This window comes from Lobosporangium transversale (genome assembly GCF_002105155.1).
Source record: "Lobosporangium transversale strain NRRL 3116 chromosome Unknown BCR41scaffold_8, whole genome shotgun sequence".
NCBI classification, from domain to species: Eukaryota; Fungi; Mortierellomycota; class Mortierellomycetes; order Mortierellales; family Mortierellaceae; genus Lobosporangium; species Lobosporangium transversale.
This window is the reverse complement of record NW_019028986.1, coordinates 435,492-451,462: the sequence shown is the minus strand read 5'-3', so window position 1 is coordinate 451,462 and position 15,971 is coordinate 435,492. Positions and strand designations below refer to the sequence as shown.

Genomic DNA, 15,971 nt, shown 5'->3' with positions numbered 1-15,971 from the left:
TGTCGTTGCTGCCGATCGCTTCCTGATTGTTCCCTTTCCTGCTACTACCTCAGGGACAGGTCCTGCAGCTACGGCCATGGCTACGGCTGCGGCTGTAGTTGTGGATCTCATCGTGCCCTTAAGTTCAGTGGACGCATTGCCATATTTGTTTTTATCTTTGGGTGACAGTTCATGCTTATTCAATAAATGAGACGACCCAGAGCCTGTCGAGCGTGCTGGTGAAAGCAAGTTCATGTCCATCATCTCTCGTGCCCTCTCACGCCCGAATGTGCCCATCCAAAGGTCTTGTTCGGGGACCCGATCCCCAAGGAATTGCTGAATCTTGTCCATTTTTTTCTTGTGATGAAAATGGCTCATCGAGTCCAGACTTCTGCTACGACCAATGTCAGTAGCCTCCATCTTAACATCAATACAGAGGTAACTGCCGCTGTCAGTATAATCAGATGCTTCAGAAGATACAATGCTCTGTTTACGCCTAGACGGGGTCGATGAATGTGGTAATGTTAGCTCATAATAACCATCATCGCCATGGGCACCGATGTCATCCTCATATTGAAAAGAGCTTGTATGCGTCATATCTTTAGGCTGGAGAGAGTTCAAAGAATAGTTGCTGTATGCTCGTGCTAGGTCAAGTGCATTGGCTCTTGTCATCCGGATTTGGCTCCTCTTAGATGAAACCGACACGACAGATGGGTGGTGCGTCCTCGTGCTGTAGGTGCGCCTGACTATCCGGCTTTGACTTTTTGCTCGATTAGAACGGATCCTTACTATCTCTCCAGCTTTCCTATTCACCCCATCAGCACCTTCGCTCAATTCCAACTTCTCCTTTTCATCTTGGGTTTCGTCTCTGTTGCTATAGACTCCATACCTGCGGCCATGCAGAAAGCCCCTGCGCCTTCTTCTCTGCTTCTTACTGCTGGCACTGGTGCTTGCACTAGCCCGCCTGGTGCCTCTCATCTGACTCTGATACATCCAAGACAGGGCGCGTCAATGCCAGTGCCACCTCAGATTCTGGCAGAGTCTCACCCAAAAGGCCGCGCAGCTTCTTGTTGCGCTTCCATAAAATGGTTCGCTGCCGATGTGACAACTGGTTAACAGAGGAGTAGGCCGGCCCTGTTGCCCTGGGGCGTCTGTAACGTACTTTGTTTTCAACTTTGCGTTCCTCTGAATGTTGGTTGTCATTAAAGATGGTATTGTCGAGACCGAATTCCGTATGGTCCATCGGCAATTGCGATGATAATTCGTGAGTAGTCAGCTGAGCCCCAAAGAACATCGAGAGCTTGTCGGCCTTCTTGCGCCTCGTTGTCATCGACTGACGATCAATAATTCTGTCTTGAAATTGAGAAAATGATGCAGTCATGTTCAACGTGCTTGTCGGACTTGTTGGCGATTTACTGCTGCTCCCATTCCCGCTGACATTATTATTATTAGTCCCAATGCTGAGAATTGATAGCCCGCGACGGTACCCAGGTGTTGTAGAACCAAACCCTTCCTGGTCCGAAAGAGAACCACTCCAGAGCGGATGTGGATGAGCGAAAATGCGTCGGCATTGAAGCGTCTCAGGAGCTGTCGCGGAGCTAAAGCGTCCTATACCTCCATCCTCGTTACTACTTGGCTTCCTGCTACTGACCTTTGAATATTTTGAAGAGACTGGAGATCTTTGAGTATCCATAGAGTCATGGGATAGTGAAGACGAGTTGAATGATCTATAACCATTGGTCTTGATATCTTCTCCTAAATCGCTCGTAGCCTTCTTGAACATTTGCAGGATGGCCGCGGACTTCGACCGGTTAGTTCTAATGTTGCCTCTATTGGTAGCTTTATGACCACCTGCTCCAGGAAGAAGCAACAGCACTTCACTACGGCTGGCTCCATTGGTCTCCAGGGCATTCCTTTTCGCCATGGTGTGTTTGCTTTTTCTACCAATGCTCTTTTTAGCTTTGCCCTTGCTCATGTCATGGATCGTTGAAGATGATAGCGCATAAGTCAAGTGAGGCGGTGGCCCTGAAAATAATGATGCCAGATCTGCTCCGCTTGGCCCACGCCCATGTTGATCAAACGTAAATGCAGAGGCAGATTCAGATATAATAGTTTTCTGTGCATCTTCCGAAAATTCAGCAGGCCGCAATGCTCCATCTACGCGAGTTCCAAAGAACTTGGTCAACTTATTATTCCTTCTCAAAAGTCTCTTCCTCTGTGCAGCCGTAAGCCGGTACTGATCGTTAAAATACCCTGCCACCATCCAGCGGGTTGTACGCCTGCCATTTTCAATAGCGTCGATTCCGGTAGTAGCATCGTTGTTGTAGATATCTGTTGACTCATCATCCGCATTCCATAAGTCCTTGCTGCGCCTATTGGGGCGATGGCCACCGAGTCGCTTTGCAAACCTGCTCCTCTTTGCACCTAGTGATTTACTAAAGCTGCTGCGGCAGCCGCTTGATCCATACCCGACCGAAGGAACATGACCATGACCATGAGCCAGCTCCTCGCAGACATCAAAGTCATCTAGTTCATTTTCCAAATCGCCATCTTCGTCTCTTCCTAGGCCCAGGATCACTGTTCCAGGGCGAAGAATTGATGCAGGAATAGGGCCAAAATATTGACTCATCGTTAAAGCAAGGGCCTCTTCTTTATCTCGCCACCGATCAAGATCAGATGTTGAGTTATTCCAGTTATATAGGGTTGCAGGGTTTGCAGTGGGTCGACGTGATTTTGAACGAGAGACAGTCGAGAGGATGACAGAGGGGTCAGGGCGGTAGCATGAGTTAAGAGGCCCTGGGATACTTGCCTTCGCATACACATCTGGCTCTAACAGTTGCAACATTAAGTTTACCGAGCACTAAGCTTAGCCTCATGTTATAGTAGCAAGCATTCTAACAAATATTGCATTAAAGGAGGGGAAAAAAAAAAAAAAAAACCTACGTTCTCTCTTGATCTTCTCGACCATTTTCCATAGAGCGCTCTCTTCAAAACGGACAAGAGTATGGCCTTTCATCAATTGATACGTGTGCTCCTGTGCGCTATCAAACATGTGGCGGTCTACAGGCCACCCAATGACCTCGTTTTCTTCAACGTCGTCGCTTTCATCTTTTACGTGATGCTTTGTCTTATGGCCCTTGGCGGATTTGTTAATGTCATATGATTGAGATGGCTGATAATCCAAGATCGGCCATGGAATATCTGACCGACTCTCGTCGCTCAGGTTAACTTGGAGTGGACCGCATGAATCAATATAAGTCAAGTAAATGTACCGAGCATGTTGCACTGCAAAATGCCCTGCTTCTGCTTGCCATCCCTCACTATCGTCATCACCATTGTTATTTTCATTATTTTCATCTACGGTGCAAGGATTATCTTCTTTCAGGGCTATGTCAGCACCTTGAACGCCTCGGTTTTCTCGTTGCAGTAGTTGTTTCTGCTGTTCATCTATCCTCCTCCTCTTCCGGTCCATTTCTAACAGTTCTAGGCTTGGTTTTGCAAATAGCTCCACATCCATCCAAAAAAGTAGATTCTCAATCGAATATTCTTGGAAACAAAACTGACGGAAGTGATCAAGTGCAATCTTGTTATGCAGTATCTCTTGAAACAGTGTATCGTTTAAGGACGATTCAAGATTCAATAGGATGCCTGTGCCTCGAGGCCGCGAGTATGGGCGAGTTAAGGGTCGAAATGTATTGTTGCTGTTGTGGTTACTACTATTGCTGTGTTTATGTTTTTGATCGCCACAATTTGGCGTAGTCGTCACGTCAGTTTTACTTGAGTACTCTGACGCTCGATGCCATGAATCATAATCAATACGCTTGTTGTCTTTAGGAGGAACTACTGGTGGGAGAGATGGTATGAGTGGTGATGAAGGTCCTTCCATAGTGTCCTTGGAGCCTGCCGTCGCCGCTACTTGCCTGGGAGATAGGGGTATCGAAGGGACGCAGGGCGATGTGAGCAAGGTGATGATTGTATCAGTGGTTTCAGTTGACGCCCTCGTATCCAATCCTGGTTGTAAGCCAATATTAAACGCCTGATGTGTTGTTCTGAGTGCCATCGGCGAGTCTAACGATTGAGGATCCAAACGAGAGATGTTTGTTGAATAACTGATATAGTCTTTTGGAGACTCTGACAAGATTTGAGTAGAAGACGTTGAGGCCCCTATGACAGGGACTGCTGATCGGTTTGAAGTTATCCCGGATTTACTTCTGTGAGAGGCAGTAGTGATGGCAGTGACGGTAGTGGTAGTATAAGGGTGTAGATCGATGTTTAGAGGAGATGAAGATGCCGAGGTATTGTTGGTGTTTTGAGTGTTAAAATGAGATAGAGACGACGATATCAATGATGGTGTAGAAGAGATAGAAGGAGCAGGAGGATGCGGCTGTGTGAGGCTCTGATCTGTAGCGGTTTCTTGATGAACGGCCAAAATGAGATCTCTTAGTGATAGCTTGCGTCCCAATCCAAGGCCTTTTCTCCGAATAGATTCGGAGTGTGAGCAATATAAGACAGAAAAGATGAAAAAGGGCAAAAAGCGCAGGAGAGAAAGAAGAAAAGAAGGAAGGAGAGAAAATAGAATATGTGAAGAGCGAATGAAGGAAGAATAAAAAGTTAATATCCGACTTTTGGATTGACCATTGCTTGGTATGTGATTTGAGACATCATTACAAGGCAATGTAATGGTTTTGGTATGCAATTGTTTCTTCTACACCAACAAAAGTCCATGGTTGTGATTAGAGTTCTTTTTATTTGTGACCATGCAGATGTATGCATGATATGTTTAGATGGTGGGGCTTCCCAATTGTTGCTAGCGTGGCATCTTATTTTTTCTTCTCTCCACGTTTTTAGTATTGTATTCTCTCATGTACTTCTTTTTGTAGAACTTTTTCTTTTTTTTTTTTTTTTTTGCCATCAATTAATCGGTACCATCAAATTAAATCCTTCCAGATTGCCATCAATCTCCAATTAAAAGTCATGAATGTTTACAAACGTGTGTTCGCGTGTATTGTGTTGGTATCCATCTGTTAATGTTATTTGCTCACAACCATCCGCTTGAACAACAGTAGAATAGAAAATATATAAATACGGTTGTGTGATAAAATTGTCAAGCCTAATAAGAAACAAAGGAAATGCGCGTATCACAATTGAAAGACGCGTGCGTCGTCCCGTTTGTGATATCCAATCAAACCTGTCTCTACTCCTACTTTTGCTTTTACTTTACCTTGATCAATGTTTACAACATGAACAGTACTGTTCCTATCCAATACATCCTCTATCTTGTCTGTGAACCTGAGTTGCACTCCTCGGGACTCGGCTTCTTCTCGTTCATCCGTCTCATATAATTCATTGTTGTCCACACTGTCTTCGTAGCCTCCATAGTCCTCTCCATCCTCCGTCACCCTTCCTTCTTGACTTGTTAGCCTCCCTTTTCTTGCACTTCCACTCCTTCTTCTTCTTCGTGATGGTGATGGAAATGATGATGGCAAAGGTGACTCAATGTGATCAAATAACGCACCACACTCTATCACTGGAAAATGAGAATGGCCTACTTCTCGTTCAATCAAAAATGCATATTCCGCTTCGATCTGACGGGCCAACCGTTCGATCGTTATGGATTTTAGGGCTGTAATAGAAAAGGACACCCCTGTTGGTCGATTCAGGACAATGTGCAATGGGATGTAGTGGGAGATAGATGAAAGTATCCTTTGGCGCCGACTCAACATTAGTTCCTCTTGCTTTTGCATTTTTTTTTTTTTTTTTTTTTTTTTAAGTGAAGATTAGTGTTTTTTGTCAAAGATCATCTAACTATATTAGAAAGAGCATTTATATGAGAGCCGCGTTTTTTTTTTCTTCTTCTTCCAAATGAATGAGAATGAAAGATGAATGCGACCTGAATGAGCAATGAGCGTTGAGGAATAAACAATAGGTATTTTTTTTTTTTTTTTTTTTTTAAAAAGAACCCTTGACCTGAATTTATCGCGTGAGAAGAATTGACATCAAAGAAGGCAAACAGTGGCATCAACGATAAAAAAGGAGAAAGGTAACGGTCAGCTTTATCATGCCCCACGTCGTTCGTCGTCGGGGACTTGTTCGGTCAGAACAAAATAAACAGAATTGGATTGTGGCCCAATGCTTGATGCACACTATAATGTCCAATGCCCAGTGCCCAATGCCCAATCTCAAAATATGCCCAATGCTTGGTCTAAAATGCCACATTCAATAAGCCAATAACTTTGGGAGCCCAGTTTTTTTTTTTTTTTTTTTTTTGCACAACTTCCTGTTAAACACACTGTCCCCTGTTTTTATTGCTTGTTTTGCATGCACCACGTACCCGTTCGCTCTTTCCTTCATGATATAAATTGGTGTACCTCCGTGTTTTCCTTTCATCTCTCCTTATACTTGGCTTTTTTTTAAATATGCTCAATATGCTCAATATGTTCAACGTGGAGATTGGGAGATTGGGAGATTGGGGTCGTGCTTTGGATGTGGATGTAAATGTTGAAGGTGGGACTTTGATGAGCGAGTTGTGAGCGAAAATGATTCTGTTTGATGCTATGCTGTTTATTAATAGTTGGTAATCCGTCAATGCTATTTCGAAATGGATTTTCGCTCGGATAATAGACGAGTAAACATGCATGGCACCGGTTTTACACCTGCATAACTCATCAATTATAATCTTATTTTTATTTTAATATATATATATTTTTACCTTTTTTTTTTTTTTTTTTTTTTTTTTTTTTAGTAATCTATTCTTTGATCTATTCCATCTAGCCAATCAATGCCACGTGGGAGCCGACATGTGTCCTGTATCCTGATTTGCGACCGCAATTTTTAATGCGACGACCAGACTATGAAGTCATTTTTTCACATTCATTCGAGAATGAGAATGGTTTATTTAAATTGAAACTATGCCTTCATGCCTTCCAGGGTCATTTAATGTCATACTGAGAGAGACAAACAATAAAAGTGCTACTTTTCTACGCTTTCATACCGCTAGGCCTTCGTGCCATTTCCCACAATATTTGATGAGGGAATAGATGTTAGTATCACCCGCAATCACGACGGAAACTCGATTTCGCTTTCACAATTTGTCACTTTGGGTGGGGTTAATATCGCAGTTCAACTTCGCCAATACTATAGTGTACAGATGGGGTCCAGTCGTTCTTGGATGCTGCTCTTCTTGTGATTATTAGATACACGTATCGTCAATTCATGTGTACCAGGAACAGATCAAAAAATAATAATGATAATAATATACATTGCCAATTTCGCCTAAATTGTGTAAACCAACTTTTATCATTATCTAAGTCTCAAGTTGTTATCGAGCAAAGGAATTCAAAGAGGAGCCTAGAAAGTGATGAGTCCCCGGAGGCTACTTTCAAGATATCAAAAGGCTCATACATTACTAAAAACTCTCTTCCAAGCCCCATCGACATCTACCAAGGTTTCATTTCCAAATAAGAACCAAAGAAAGTGATGACAGGGATGTTAAGAGTAGGATACCGTGTGAAAACTGCAGGATTTAGGGCCTTAGGAAAGGCAAGAAGTCCACCTTGCGGTCAGAATGGACATGCGCTACATGTAAGGTTCCTCTTTGCTTGAAAGTAAAACAGAGTTGTTTTGAGGAATATCACACCAAATAAAATAATAAAAAAAAAGCTATATTATTTTGCGTACAAAGCACATTTAAAAAACTACTCAAATTGTGACCAAAAATGGTCGCAAAAAATCTTATTCTCAAATTCAAGATCAAGGATATTTGCAATTTTTTTTTTTTTTTTTTAAAAAATGCTCATGTCGCTCACGAAACGACCAACCAAATCATTGTCTTGACGTGCTTTTTCAATGGTCATCAGCAACTTCTTGACACTGATTGAAAGTTTGGACTCAATGCCACTCTTGGCAAGCGTAGCCATAGCAGTCCGACGTTCATCGTCTGATTTGAACAGTTGCAGATCCTTTACCACAAAATTCACTTCCTCCAGCGTCCTCAAATTCTCCACATATAGCTCAGATGAAAATGAATCCATCAGGTCCATCTCCTCCAGCACATGTCGTCTCGTTGTCGTTGTCAAAACAAGTAATCTCCTGCCCTTGGGTGGTTGTTTCTTCAGTAGCACTGCAAGGGCCTGTAAGACTGTGTTGGAGAAGCGTGAGCCAATTGGAGTGTAATCTAACAAACGCTCAATATCATCCATCACAATCACACTCAATGGTGACTTGTACGAATCTTGGAAGACTCTGTGGATAGCATTTACTTTTTGTATCTCACTCATACCAATCATGGTCTCAGGAGAAATCAGCTTAATGAATGGGAACTGTGATTCTATAGCAATTGTTGCTGCCAATGCCGTCTTTCCTGCGCCAGGAGGACCATGAAGCAATAAACTGACAAGAGGTGTGCGATCAGAGTGCTGCACTTGCTCTACACGAAGCTGACCCTCTTTGAGGATTCTGTCGATCTGAGGCGAGAAATGGATGATGCCGTTGGTGATGCAAGCATCAAGTTCCTCTTCAGATGATCCAAAAGCTGCGTGGACTTCTTCCAAAGCGCCTAAAAAGTCCGCACGTTGAATCTTCATGTTCTCAAGATCGCCTGTTGTACCAGCCAGTGTCCCAACCTTGACATGACGGTTGAATGCAAACGATGTGGCTGATTTAACAAGACCATTGATCTCTGCTCCTGTAAAGTTCTTGGTCAATGCCGCCAACTCAACCAAATCGACGTCCGAGGCAAGCAAGTTATTTTGCATAGCCTATATAAGATATAAATGACACATAATAAATATATAAATAATAGAGCAACAGCAAACACCCGCTCAAAAAAAAAAAATAAATAAATAAAAATAAAAAAAATTACCTTGTGAGTGTGAATCTTCAGAATCTGAAGTCGACCATGCTCATCTGGTAATCCAATTTCCATGTGGACTTCCATACGTCCTGGACGCAACAAGGCCTCATCGATCATATCCTTCCTGTTGGTCATACCGATAATTAAAATATTATTCAACTGCTCTACGCCATCCATCTTTGCCAAAAGCTGATTCACAACCGAGTCTCCTACACCTGTGTTGTCGTTCTTGGATCCACGCTGTTTGCAGATCGCATCCAATTCATCAAAGATAATGATATGTAAACTCGAATCCTCGCCTTTATCCTTGTATTCATTTTCAGCGTCAATGAACAGTTTTCGGATGTTCTCCTCAGACTGGCCCACAAATTTAGACAGCACCTCAGGCCCGTTCACAATCTTCGGCTCACGACCGTTTAACATCTTGCCAATCTCACGAGCCATCAATGTTTTTCCAGTACCTGGAGGACCATACAGCAAGATACCCTTCACGTGCTGGATACCCATCTTTTCCACAATTGATGGTGGGAAAATGCGGGAGGCGAAGGCACGACGGAACATGTTGCTAAATTCCTTATCCAATCCACCAATGCCCATATCCTCAAACTTGAAATCAGGCTGGATGAGAGTAACTGCAGGCTTGCTACGTAGGGTAGTAGTTAGAAGACATTAGTTTTGTTATAATTTTTTTTTCTTTAGTGCTCCCCATAAACTATAGAGTACCAAAACTTACTTTCTGGCCGCACCTCGAAGTTTAATATTTGAGTCTTGAGCCCTCACAAACTGAATTTGAGTCTGCTGGGTTAACACTCCACGGAAACCAGTTCGTCCCTCTGATTTCATAAATATAGAATAAAGGAAAGCCATTATAGAAGTTGATTAGCGATCCCATTGGATGAGCAACACTCGTACTTTTTTTTTTTTTTTTTTTTTCATGGAAGGAACATGCACTCACGGATTTCCTGTCCATCTGGTCCACGTAAACCATTCATAAGTGCATCCGAGCCAACAAGCTCAACCTTCTTAGGCACCATGATCAACCTAACCTCCTGGAAATCCTGCACCAAAGCTTGCTCAATTGATAAAACTTGATTATTGAAAACCTACATTCAAGTCATCGATCATAAAACTTAGTATTTTTTTTTTTTTTTTTTTTTTTTTTTTTTCACGATAGTGGCACTTAAAGAAACTAAAGACTGGCCAAATACTTACACTAATGAACTGACGTGACATCTCCTTCGCATCGAACTCGCCTCGGAATTCATTGTTCTTCACCATCAATGCGACCTGAATGAAAGAATGATAGGATGTATGAAACATAATACTTCAGTCAATAAGACGTCAGGCAAAAAAAAAAAAAAAAAAAAAAAAAAAAAAAGCAATGATATGCAATTATAATTACAACAAAGATTACAAGCATTATAGCATTACCTCAACTTCAAGGGTCGAGAGATAAACATCATGTCCATCCAAGCTCGGATCAAACGGTTGGACATCAATTTCCTTATTAAGTGGTGTGTTGATCCATTTGCGCTGCAAGTTACTGAATCCTAAACATCCTACTGGAAAGCCATCCTCAAAACTAGATCAAATATGTCAATAATAATATTAAAAAAGATATTCTTGTAAATACACGTGGACAGTAATATGCCGCTCATATGAAAGTAACAAGAGCGCTATTGTTCTTTCTTCAAGTAATAACATCGTGTACCAAGGAAATAATAATAATAATAGCAACTGAAAGCATTGATGAAGTCCCTCATTTTTCTTTGTCTTACATACTTGATTGAAAACACAAACTGATGCTCGACCAAGATATAGCGAGTATGAGATGAAAAATCTTGGGCATTGGCCACAACGTAGTTGGTTAAAGCATAACGCTCGTGCGACGTCTTGACAGCTCTCATCCTCTTTGATGGCTGGGGTTGGAAAGCAGGCTGGTTCTGATGCGACTGTTGCTGACGTGGCGCAGGCTGTCCATACGAGTTTTGGTGGGTATAAGATCCATGGCTGTCAGGTGCTGCACCATATGAAGTCTTGGGTTGATATGAGCCTGGACCTCCAGTAGCCCCACCAGCAGCGCCACTAGCGTTGTTCGAAATGGGTCCACTCGGACGGGGAGGCATTCTCGGTCCCTGACCTCCCATGGGATTGGGTGAGGTGTTGTACCCGCGGTCGTTAGGGTAGTTGTTCATTAGGTATGTTTGATTTTGCCCGGCTGAAGCAGTTCTAGCGGAGTGTTTAGTTGTTAGTGCTGTTGTTATTATTGCCTGCCCTCCGGGGATAATGAGGATGGTGGTAATTGATGAACAATGAAAGATGAGATGAAGAGATGCAACAGGCACACGTTTTCTTTTAAACTGCACTGAGAGGAAAGAAGAGCTTGCCATGCAACGTGTCAAATCTAATTAAAATTAGACAGTCCAAGGAAGGAACGAGAGTCGTAGTGTCTACAATCCGACACACAATCTACAAAGGCTGACAAACACAAGTCCTGATGATCATGATGATAACTGCCATAATAAGAGACAAGCTTGACCATTTTTCTTTTTTCATTTCTCTGGGCAAAGCCATGTATTAAAAAAGATGGCAGTAATATAAGCCCTTATTTTTTCTATGAGCATAGACGGATGAGGCATGAATGCTATATTGGTCGCTCGGCTTTAGGATAAATGCTAAATGGTTATGGCACGATATTATGCCATACTTTACTTGCCTTCAACGACACTTCCTAGTGAGTTCTACGTTCAATAATGAGATACCTATGACTTCTAAGTGAACGTAACTGCAAAAGCAAACAAGTTGTTCGTGAAGATGATATTGCTTGGTATATCTCCAAACATATTGCACGGTTGACTATACATTCTACGATTCATATATGTATATATATATTTAGGGTTCCTTTTCAAAAAAGAGCATGTATGCTTCTACAGTCTTGACAGTTGACCAATCGACTATCTGCACATCTTCGTCCGAGATCCTCCACCATTTACTTAAAGATTTAGTCTTTGTTAAAGATGGAATCCGCCGATATGTGACAAAGTGACCCGAGTTATGGCTTCCCATGTGAACAATCACTGCCCAGAGACAATATATCACACTGTCATCAACGCTGGCATCCATGTCTTTGTCCCAACTCCCTTGTCTCTGACCATTTAACTTGGTTTCTGGACTATCGTACTCATTGCATGATGATGTTGATGAAGATAAAGAATAGAGCCCTATACTTCCTCGCCTTGCAAATATTCCCGGTCTAGCACTTGTTCCTGAGGCAAGTCCGAGGCTCATGTCAGCCATATATCCATTTGATCCATTATTAAACTGTCCATGGTTGATGGAAATGCTTGAATTTGAACCTCGCCTCGACATGCTCTTAGTTGCAACAGTAGTGAGATATCCTGAGGTTGTAAATCTAGTGAAGTCAAGGCGTTCTCCAAAAATGACCTTGCATGGGTTCTTGGCCAATTGGCCTGACGCTGTAAACATAGATCGGTTCAGATGCAGACACAGCGCCTGAGGCGGCTTTGCAATCATAGAGTGCTTTGTCGTATTTTTGGAACGTACGGCGGCCAACTCTAAGGGTGACTAGGGAAATGTGAGAATGTTTTGAGTATTAAAAAAAAAAAAAAAAAAAAAAAAAGTATAACCAGTATTAGAAAGGATATTAAAGAGACAAACGTTATTTGGATTTTTTTTTTTTTTTTTTTTTTTTTTTTCTAAAAAAAAGAGCTGTTACCAAATCCATCTCAATATTGTTGGCAAGGCATTGGTCAAGTTTTTTTTTCCATTGCTCCAGCTCCTCAAGGCTAATTTCGGACTGATTTTGTCGTTCCTCAGGCTCCTTCGTGGCAAGAGGTTGACGATCCATGCCAAGTTCAGATTGTGGCTCTGAATAAGAGGATTCATCCATAACCTCTTTCACACTTTGGTCATGATCATCGGCCAAATTCTTTTCATTCGTTTCTTCTTTTCTTTGTCTGTTTCGTTGTTCCTGACTCTCTGCTAATGTTCGCTTCTTTTGCTCAATCTTTCGTTGCAGATCCCTGCTTGCTGCTAGTATACTGCATTTCCGGCAGTTGAAATCCGTGATTGTATCCAGGTGAATGAATGCATTTAAGCAATCATCAAGGCTACACGAGTACTATGATGAATGGTTTAAAATACAGCTTTACTGTAAACCTTTCAATCCTATATTGTTCTTAGGGATATAAACATGTGCATTCCAATGACTTCATTTATTATTTTACCTGAAGAGGAACTGTCAATGACAGATTATCAAAGGTCGAGTGCCGAATTGCTGCCTAATATATTCAATTGTTGGTGTATCGAATAAATAAAAGGTGCTCAAGCCCTTTTTATCGTATTGTCTCAAGTTTCTTTGGCATGAATTAAAAACTCACTGTATAACCGCATTCGACACACGAGACCCTGCTTGCAAGTAGACCCATGAATGGACTCTTGGCTCGATTAAACTTCTCTTGTTCTCTCCCATCCAATAGTAAACTAGCTATCATGGCAAGAGGCTCCTCTTTATCTTTAGTCTCGTTGCTCCTGTTATCTATACCTTCGCCTTCTGACGAAGGCGCAGACTCCCCATTTAATTCATTTGCCAGAGGCTTTAATTGAGACAAGGAAAGTGATGACGATATGACAGATAAGGAGCGTTTGTGCCTCGCCCCTAAAGGCGGTGACGAAGGTGGATTCAAAATATCGCTCATGGCTGTCTGATCGAATAAAGAAAGGGTTCCCAAGTGATCTAGCTTTTCTCTTTCTTCGGATAGCTGAGACGATAATATTTGAAATAGCTCTTGCGCATCCTTTGTCATATAATCAATGCTCTTTTCAGGTTAATTTCCAACGAGTGACTGGTCAAGTTTTAAAATGCACTGGAAGCTATCGAAGTATTTGATGGTGTATAAAAGCAATACCTGCTGCTGACTTGTCAGGACATGTGCAGCCTTTGATTTGACAGTGTTCACCATCCTAATGAGCCGTTTTACCGTTGGGTGCCTGTGCATCGTGTTAAGTACTGTGGCAAAATAAAAAAAAAAAGAGCAACAATAACGCAGATACGACAATTTGTTAGCCAGCCACTTTTCTACTCCTCTTCATAAATGTTGCAACTCATGGTTTATAGTTTTTTCTGTGAATATGCATTACAGTCAACAGTCTCCCAAAGTGCCAGTGTTATTGAATCTTCCGCATGTCCCATGTCCTTCCGCGCTTCAAGATAGGTTCTTAATGATGGTAAAGACGCTAATGCCTGTTCGAGAATAACCAGATGGTGGTCAATATTATTTTGCTCTGTTCTCCACGGGTAATGGGTAATAGGTAACAGTTAACCAAAAAAAAAAAAAATAAAAAAAAAAAAAAATATTGAGCTAACCTGAACAACCGCATTCATAAAGCAGGTGTTCCCAACGTTGACTAGACCTGTGACATACTGGGGTGAAAACTCAGCTACTAAAGAGTGAATTATCCAGAACATGAATTTCGTCCACCGATGCGATCGTCATGCATGCTTCAAATCAATACGACATGTATTATGCATAACATTCATACATCAGACAATTCGTTTCGACATGAACTTTCTTGTAGATTTATACCATTTTTTGTCCTTGTTGCCCTCGCTTTGTTGCTTTTTCGCTTCGAAGCTCGACCAGTACCAGAATTTTCTGTGGCTGAAGAAGCAAGAGTCCGGACAACTAATACTGCAGTGGCGATAACCGCAACCGATACGGCAACTCTCCTGGTAGTATAGACGTCCATGATATGGACTTTATTCTGGTCAGGATAAGAAGGGTCAGCAAGACTTTAAAGGAAGAGATGATGTAAAATCAGGTGACAGTCCAGAACATAGCGCGTTGCCTTGAAATAAAGTTTTATTTCCTTCAGTCGCGTTGGCATACTCCAGCACGCCGCACTTTCAGTCATTGTTGTTGACACTTTGGTGCTCTTGTCCCTGACCAATCACAAAGAGAGAAGCCTCGTCAATTGACGATATTCCATCATATAAATACCGCTTGTTTTTGCTTGTTCCCACAATCATCACCAACAACTTCCTCTTTCACTCAAGCCAACACAAACCCCTATAAGATCTGGAGACTAGAAGCCAGTAGATCTATATTATAAAACATGCCATTCCTTGAACCCAATGACAATTCAACTTATGTCGTCAAGTATATGAACTTGATGGGTCGCGCAGGTACATTTACGATCAAATATGAAAAATATGGTTCATTAGCGAGTCCTGGACTCTAATAACAAAGTGAATATTGTCCGACCTTTCTTTCCTTTTTTTTTAAGGTGTCATCCGAGTCCTCCTTCATTTGGCAGGCGCAAACTATAAAAACGAATTCATCACTATGGATCAAGTCGCTGCCGACAAATCTGCATTCCCGTTTGGTCATTTGCCCGTTCTAGTCGAACATCGTACTGATGGCACCACCTTTGAATTGGCAGAGTCCCTCGCTATCGAGGTAACTCATGCAATGTAACTACGGCTTGACAAATAGAAATTATTTTTTTTATAAAAAAACCTAACTATTGCTAATTATTGCGGCATCAAAATGAAAATAGCATTATCTCGCTGAAAAGTTTGGCTTACTCGGTTCAACGCCTCAGGAAGCCGCCACCTACAAATCTGTCGCGTTCAATATATACATGGAACTCTACGTTTATTGCTTCGCTTCCTCTATTCCAATCCATGAACAGATTGCCGACTCTGCCTCAGAATTTAATGTCAAAGCTCTCCCCAACTTCTTGTCCTCACATGAGCGTTGGCTAAACAAAAATGGCAATAATGGCCATTATTTTGGTAATACACTCTCCTATCCTGACCTCGTTATGCTCAATTGGGTCCGACTCTTGAGTATGTTTGGTATCAAATTGGACGAGAAAAGCCCCATTCGGAAATTGGAACAGACCATCAAGGCTTTGCCTCAATGGAAGGGCCAATACGAAAAGTTCCATCCTACAAGTACAATCGAACCTTGATTTGTGATGTTAAAGTCAGAGAGTTAGAATGTCAATCAAAAGGAAGCCTGAATAATATCACATATCCAAGAAAAATAGCATTGATAATAAAAGTAAGGTCTACTTTTTTTTTTTAATAATTAAAGATATAAAAAATTTATAGATA

General features: G+C 41.8%; 5 protein-coding genes across 5 annotated transcripts; 1 reads left to right on the top strand and 4 right to left on the bottom strand.

The window, feature by feature from the left end:
- Nucleotides 1-1,593: 1,593 nt before the first annotated feature.
- On the bottom strand, nucleotides 1,594-5,721 carry BCR41DRAFT_384704 (hypothetical protein; the record flags this gene model as incomplete). The annotated part of the gene is made up of 3 exons (XM_022027604.1): nucleotides 5,201-5,721; nucleotides 2,923-4,449; nucleotides 1,594-2,808 (listed from the first exon to the last, which is right to left on the bottom strand). Coding segments are annotated over exons 1-3 (3,243 nt in total), but the record flags the coding sequence as incomplete, so codon positions are not given.
- A 2,039-nt stretch (nucleotides 5,722-7,760) lies between these two features.
- BCR41DRAFT_301923 (secretory pathway protein Sec18) lies at nucleotides 7,761-10,737 on the bottom strand (the record flags this gene model as incomplete). The annotated part of the gene is made up of 7 exons (XM_022020643.1): nucleotides 7,761-8,735; nucleotides 8,840-9,473; nucleotides 9,564-9,663; nucleotides 9,786-9,933; nucleotides 10,043-10,117; nucleotides 10,262-10,412; nucleotides 10,613-10,737. 7 exons carry the CDS (start codon nucleotides 10,735-10,737, stop codon nucleotides 7,761-7,763), a joined length of 2,208 nt encoding a protein of 735 aa, XP_021883868.1.
- A 928-nt stretch (nucleotides 10,738-11,665) lies between these two features.
- Nucleotides 11,666-13,846, bottom strand: BCR41DRAFT_235629 (hypothetical protein). The gene is made up of 4 exons (XM_022020102.1): nucleotides 13,231-13,846; nucleotides 13,078-13,131; nucleotides 12,567-12,971; nucleotides 11,666-12,415 (listed from the first exon to the last, which is right to left on the bottom strand). The coding sequence occupies exons 1-4, from the start codon at nucleotides 13,654-13,656 to the stop codon at nucleotides 11,723-11,725; spliced, it is 1,578 nt and encodes a 525-aa protein (XP_021883867.1). The 5' UTR covers nucleotides 13,657-13,846; the 3' UTR covers nucleotides 11,666-11,722.
- Nucleotides 13,567-14,658, bottom strand: BCR41DRAFT_235652 (hypothetical protein). The gene is made up of 4 exons (XM_022020103.1): nucleotides 14,437-14,658; nucleotides 14,217-14,293; nucleotides 13,991-14,093; nucleotides 13,567-13,859 (listed from the first exon to the last, which is right to left on the bottom strand). Exons 1-4 carry the CDS (start codon nucleotides 14,597-14,599, stop codon nucleotides 13,678-13,680), a joined length of 525 nt encoding a protein of 174 aa, XP_021883866.1. The 5' UTR covers nucleotides 14,600-14,658; the 3' UTR covers nucleotides 13,567-13,677.
- Nucleotides 14,659-14,872: 214 nt separating this feature from the next.
- BCR41DRAFT_420135 (hypothetical protein) lies at nucleotides 14,873-15,924 on the top strand. Its single transcript, XM_022029854.1, has 3 exons — nucleotides 14,873-15,035; nucleotides 15,137-15,309; nucleotides 15,410-15,924. Exons 1-3 carry the CDS (start codon nucleotides 14,966-14,968, stop codon nucleotides 15,824-15,826), a joined length of 660 nt encoding a protein of 219 aa, XP_021883865.1. The 5' UTR covers nucleotides 14,873-14,965; the 3' UTR covers nucleotides 15,827-15,924.
- Nucleotides 15,925-15,971: the final 47 nt, after the last annotated feature.

Coding starts and splice junctions, on each gene's coding strand:
- BCR41DRAFT_235629 (XM_022020102.1), bottom strand. CDS start 13,656: ATGACAAAGGATGCGCAAGAGCTATTTCAAATATTATCGTCTCAGCTA. Junction 13,132..13,230: donor GTGTCGAATGCGGTTATACA/GTGAGTTTTTAA, acceptor TGAATATATTAG/GCAGCAATTCGGCACTCGAC. Junction 12,416..12,566: donor ACAATATTGAGATGGATTTG/GTAACAGCTCTT, acceptor ACATTTCCCTAG/TCACCCTTAGAGTTGGCCGC.
- BCR41DRAFT_235652 (XM_022020103.1), bottom strand. CDS start 14,599: ATGGACGTCTATACTACCAGGAGAGTTGCCGTATCGGTTGCGGTTATC. Junction 14,294..14,436: donor GGCAACAAGGACAAAAAATG/GTATAAATCTAC, acceptor TTCACTCTTTAG/TAGCTGAGTTTTCACCCCAG. Junction 14,094..14,216: donor TTATGAATGCGGTTGTTCAG/GTTAGCTCAATA, acceptor ATTCTCGAACAG/GCATTAGCGTCTTTACCATC.
- BCR41DRAFT_420135 (XM_022029854.1), top strand. CDS start 14,966: ATGCCATTCCTTGAACCCAATGACAATTCAACTTATGTCGTCAAGTAT. Junction 15,036..15,136: donor GAACTTGATGGGTCGCGCAG/GTACATTTACGA, acceptor TTTTTTTTTAAG/GTGTCATCCGAGTCCTCCTT. Junction 15,310..15,409: donor CAGAGTCCCTCGCTATCGAG/GTAACTCATGCA, acceptor AAATGAAAATAG/CATTATCTCGCTGAAAAGTT.